Source organism: Thamnophis elegans, chromosome 2 (genome assembly GCF_009769535.1).
Source record: "Thamnophis elegans isolate rThaEle1 chromosome 2, rThaEle1.pri, whole genome shotgun sequence".
Lineage (NCBI taxonomy): Eukaryota > Metazoa > Chordata > Lepidosauria > Squamata > Colubridae > Thamnophis > Thamnophis elegans.
Window position 1 is genome coordinate 123,531,412 of NC_045542.1, and position 6,000 is coordinate 123,537,411.

Genomic DNA, 6,000 nt, shown 5'->3' on the forward strand with positions numbered 1-6,000 from the left:
ATCAGCAATTATTACACTAAGGAAAATACAATTTATGAACCTTTTAAAAAATTGGTAAATACAGATGTGTATATTAAATAGCCATTTTTTTCTCCTTTTGTTTTATAAATAAATTTCCTACCAACTTTCTAAGGGAGGAAAAGTGATCAAATTTTGTAGGGATAACAGTCCAAATGGTTCATTTTTGCTTTCAACAACAAGCCTTAAGAAAATATGTACGTAGCTATAAAGTTTATGATTTGATAATATCCTGGTTCAAGAGGATTATATTGTTTTTTTATTTTCTTTTTCTTTCATTGTTTAATCCTTTTTAGACATTTGTATGTAAAACATTGTGTTAATTTCAATGGGAGTGGCATATAAGGCTTGTAAAATAAATAAAAGATGCAACAAATATGAAACCACACTGAGAAAACAGAAAAATTAATTCAAACAACAAAGCTGTTTTTAAAATGAAATTAAAATGTTTTTCAAGACATTTAAAAGTAGATCAGGATAATGACCCTATCTTTCCTTTTCTCTAGCCTATGCATTAATCATGTTTATATCAAAAACCTTAAACCAAACCAGCTATTTTAAGTTTTTAATACATGGCTTCTCGAATGTTGATGATGAAAAATTTCGTGCTAAGTTTTTTGCTCAAAATTGTAAACTACTAGTTAAAAATAAAGTGTTCCAATATCTCAAGGGTTGCCAGAAAAAGAAGGCGTCAAGCTATTCTCCAAAGGATCTGAAAACAGGACAAGAAGCAATGGGTGGAAACTAATCATGGAGAAAAGCAACCTAGAACTAAGGAGAAATTGCCTGACTGTGAGAATAATCAGTGGAACAGCTTGCCTCCAGAAGTTGTGAATGCCCCAACACTGGAAGTTTTTAAGAAGATGTTGGATAACCATTTGTCTGATGTGGTGTAGGGTTTCCTGCCTAAGCAGGGGGTTAGACTAGAAGACCTCCAAAGTCTCTTCCAACTCTGTTATTCTATTCTTGTCTGAAATCACTTCATTAGTTTATTCCTTTTAATATAGAGGGGGTATCTCATCTCTTATTGTTTCTTTTTCCTGCCTCTTTTCAGCTATTCTGGTCATTATTTCAGTTAATTTTATTACAGGAGTTTCTTTCCACTTAGCAACTTCCAGCAGGCTATGAAGTCAGTATTTATTACTATAGTAAATCCCTGGGGTGTTTGGATAGCTCTGTCCATATAATTCTCAGCTGCTGTACTGGAAACTATTTTTTGTAGACATTTTGGGGTGATGTTAATGCATACAAAAATGTATTGGACCTGGCAATATTTGCATAAACTGTTCTTCTACAACCTTCTCTGAGTGCCTTAACCTGGCTTCAGCCACTTTTTCCTTAGGTCCCGAGAGTTGTAGATACAATGGCTTGGATTTAATATTTTATTCTTTCATAATGGTAGTGTTTCATTTTCTTCACCCCTTACAAGACGGGTGTCAAACTCAAGGCCCAAGGGCCGCATCCAGCCTGCAGGGCTGCCCTGGAAATAGCAAAGGACCAGCCCACAGTGCCTCTGCCAGTGAAAATGGTGCTTGGGAGGGCCAAGAGCTCAGGGCTCCACAGGTGCCCCCAACATGAGTGATGTTGAGCTGGTCACTGACACTCTGGCCATACTCCCCACCCTTTCCGATGTCAACCACAACCACGATGCAACCTTCAATGTGTGTTTGGCACACATTGCCTTACAACTATGGATAACAAATGCAAAAAGACTAATGCATAGTTTCATCCTTCTGGTGATCAAACAGGGACTTACCCTGGCCATGCATGTATATTTTATCCAGTTAAAAGATGAAACCATCCTTTTGATTATCATAAATAATGCATCTAAGCTTGCAGACCTCTGGGAAAAAATAGCAGAATGAACATAGTTCTGTGAAGAGAAGAGCCAATGATTGCAGAAAAAAAGAGTAGACTGGCTCTCTGATACCCCTTCTCAGGACAAGGAGAGAACTTGAGATTGCCCACAAATGCTTCATAAAGCTGCTTGTGAGGAGACTGCAAAACAGTGGTCTTTAATGGGGTATCTTAGAACTTATAAAATGGTGATTAAAACACTTGATTTTAGAAAGTTACAAATTGACTATGAGTCCAAATAAATTTGAAATAAGATTTTGAAATTACTTACAAAGAATCATTCCCATAAGATTTTAACAATTAGATCACTAGAATAAGATCACTAGAACGATTACAATTAAAAAGAACAATTGCATTCAACTTACAATTACAGAATGAAGTAAAGTATTTGAATATTAGACATATTAAAGGATATTTTTGATCAATGGATCCTGAAATTAATTTTAGAAATACCTTCATTTATAGATATCCTGTGTCTATAAGATGTTATGGAAGAGAAACAAATTCTTTCTCACAAGACTGGGACCAAGTGGTTTGCCTCATGAACAGTAAGGAAAAAGGTGTTACATTGGACATAAAAAAGAAAACTGGCTGATGTTTTAACAATTAAAAGGAATAATTTAAATAACGAACCATAAGAATGGCCTGGATAAATTTCCCATATTGCATTTACAAATGCAGCTTGTTAAAGTTTTAAAGAATTATGTTAAGTCAAAGAAATAATGGAAAGAGCTCAAGTTATACATTATTTGAAGTGAGTAAAAATTAAGATTAACAGTTAAAGGGAGGAATATAACATTGGTTTATTTGATCAAGGTTAAAATATGTCTGTTATTTCTTGTAACTCTTACAAGAACTTTTGCTGACACCTCTGCTGTTGAAATGATGCTTTATGGAATTGTTTATACATAAGAGAAATGGGAAGAAGACATTTTTTTAAAAGGTGATAAATTACTAAAATTTATTGTTTATATTTGTATAAAGAGTATGAAGATTACATTTTTCCTATTTCTCAATTTTCCTCTTTTGTCCTTTTATTCCTCCTTTTTCTCATTTTTCAGTTTGTATTAGTTTTTATTGTAATGATACTCTTCAATAAGAATATTGTAAATAATGTCTAGACATCTTATATTTCACTATTTTAGGTATCTTTATTCTGTATTTTTTTCAACTAAAGTAAGGAAATGCTACTTCTCTGGGAAACAGCTTTTTTCATGCACATTCCTATGCCTAATACTAACACTATTTGTAAGAACTCAAGTTGGCACACATCACAGAGATTTTATTGCATTTTGCTCCACTGCAAAGTGTTTTAATATATAAAAAGGAGTCTTGGGTTTAGCAAGGAAACTTGTTTCTGTTGTCTAGTTCTATCTTTATTCACATCTATCACTATAATCCTAAACCTAACTACATTTTTCTTTAACTTTACAATTTTGCATCCTTGGATTTCCATTATTACCCTTTGAATACAAGCCCTAGATTTTTGGACTGAGATCCAGGCACAATTATTTGCAATGGCTTTCAAAGTTGGAGCTCCTTTGAGTACTAAATTCACTCTACTTAAATTATATTTGTATTTTTTTATATTGGAGCCATGGTAAAAGTTAGGAGGCTTCTCCCCAGTCTCTCTGCTTTGGGAATAAGTTTTTAGAAAGCAGACTTACTTGGAAGTAAATTCCTTTTTTGCAGTTACTTTTTAACTCCTAGGAGAAAAGTGTTTAGCTGAATTGACTTTTACAATCTGCTTGAGAAAATCAAATTACAGTTCATTCTGATTTTGGTTTATTTAGTGCCAACTTCTGTATGCTCAAACACCTTAGCCTATTGCCTACTTTGGGAACTGGCTTGGGTTGTTGGGTAAAACTCTCATTGTTTGATCATTATATAACATCTCTCACCACCCAGTTGATATTTCTCTCATCACATACTTGATTCAACTACTGGATTTGACCTCACACCTGTCACACCACTAATTCCAATTCTACCTAAATTTTCTTTCATCACCCATCCCTTCACTTTCCCCCATTCCCACACTTTTTTCTATCCCTCTTATACAGCTTTATTTGGGTGTGGTTACAAAAAGTGAACAGTGGAGTCAATGTCCTTCACTCTTCATATCAGTTGTGTTAAATGAACAGTTTCTCAGGAAAAGGAAGTAGGAAGCAGAGCAACACAGCTGTAGATCCTTTCATATATTAATTTCAAAACAATCCTGTGTAAAACTTAAACCCTCTGTTCACATTTCCTGGAAATGAAGCCCTAACAAACATAGCAAGACCAAAAGTTTGAGATTTACTTAAAAAGGTGTACAGGATTGCAGCCCATTCCTGCAGAATTTCTTTACCGAGGATTATTGCATAAAGGGGAAAAGTAAAGTGAATATATGGGTGCTTATTATAATGCCATATGTTTAATTCATGGCTTTCTATTCCCCATATTTCTAAAGGAAAACAGACTAAGATGTTTTAATAAGCCTAATTTGCATGATACATTTTGTAACCTTGGTTACATTCTACAAGCACTCCGGGAGTCCAGGAACCAGGTCAAAAGTCTAGAACTAAACAGACGATTAGCAGCTTCCATCTATTCATGGGTTACTGTTTTATAACATAAGCAAACTCAGGTAGTTGCTTTAAAGACGTAACACGTAGAAAAGACTGGCAGCGTACGTACCAGCTGCTGCGGTTACCTATGTTGACTCTCCCGGATAAAGTCTAAGGCAGTGCATTATAAGCTACCTACAAAAAAGGACACTTTGGGCACCTCGCTTCTCAGATAACAACGGCAGCTCCTCAAGGAAGGTCCAGCTGCGCCGTTTTACAGAGGCTGGTTCAAAAAGAATGCCCATTGAGCGCAATGAGGTTTTCCTGCAAATGAACAGGTTCGCAAATATGAAAAAAGCAGCTGTCCCGCTTTAAAAACTTTGAGGGAGAACGAAAGAGAAACCAAGGCTCCCCGGAGAAGAAACGGGGCAAAGTACCTACTTTTTGAATCCCTGAACTCAGATCCATGGTCCCACTTGCTTGCTTCCCTCCGTGTTCCTCCAGCTGAATCGGACCGCCGCCAGCAAAAGCGCTTCGCTGCAGCGATTAACAAGCGACTTGTCTGTTGCGGGGTGTCAGGAGGAATTCGGATTCAGCAAGTACCACGAATTCCACTTTCTGATCCGGAGCGCTAATCTCCTGGCCCTTCTGAGCGAAGTCCCTTTTATAATTGGAGCCCACAACTCCCTCTTACAGCGCCGCAGCCAATCGGGCGAGCGGCTCTAACTTTTCCAGCCAATGAGAAGCGAATCATTCGCCTCAGGTCCTTAAGGCTTGCTTTGAAACCCACGCTGAGCAAAGGGCGGAGTGGGTGCTGCGTTCCAGCTGGGAAGGCGTCTGCCACATCTGTTTCACGTGGTGTCTGAACGCGGAGGCCGAAAGTCCCCGCATCCCTATTTCGCCTTTCACAAGGCAGGCCGGGAGACTTTGTGCTAAAGCAGCCGAGTTCATTCATTCAGGGCTGGGGGCGGAGCGGAGCTAGCGATATTATTAGCTTTTTAAATCCAAAAATAAATTCCTATCTCGACGGAACTGATGAAGTCACTGCATTAATCAAACGTTTTATCTAATCCAAAAATAGTTGTAAGCCATGGTAACATATATTTTTTTGGTAAATAAAATGCAAAAGGAAAAGAAAAATTCCAGAAGTGAGAGCTGGAGGAACCAGCCTGGAGAAAGCTTGTTTGGGTAAGGATGATCTATGATTTGGGGAAATCATTAAAATATTTGGTCAGGAATTATGCCATAAGTGTTGCTATGCTTGGACTGTTGCAGCAAAAAATAGAAAGGGGCCCTTTGGCCCCTGAAGGATTAAGACATACTGTGGATACTGTACAGATTATACATCCTATTTCATCCTGTGCATGGCATGATTTTCATTTGGTAAATCTGTACATGGTTACAGATAAAATATTTAGACTAAAATATAAATACTTTCAAATATTTCAGCCAAGTGAATTTGGCATAGAAGTTATCATTCAGATAACATTTCCTTGTGTTGCGGTTAGGTTTTATGTAATGATTCCTGTATTTAGGACAGCTGAGGAAGGGGAGACTAATAAATTTATATGGAGAATAA

At 37.0% G+C, this 6,000-nt stretch overlaps 1 protein-coding gene across 1 annotated transcript in view; it reads right to left on the reverse strand.

Moving 5' to 3' along the window:
- Window positions 1–5,042, reverse strand: part of LMCD1 (LIM and cysteine rich domains 1) — a 62,575-nt gene extending 57,533 nt beyond the window's left edge. Inside the window, exon 1 of the mRNA XM_032212137.1 lies at window positions 4,863–5,042. Coding sequence (XP_032068028.1) covers window positions 4,863–4,889 — 27 coding nt within the window. The 5' untranslated portion in view covers window positions 4,890–5,042. The remainder of the gene's footprint in view (window positions 1–4,862) is intronic.
- Between the last annotated feature and the right edge of the window lie 958 nt (window positions 5,043–6,000).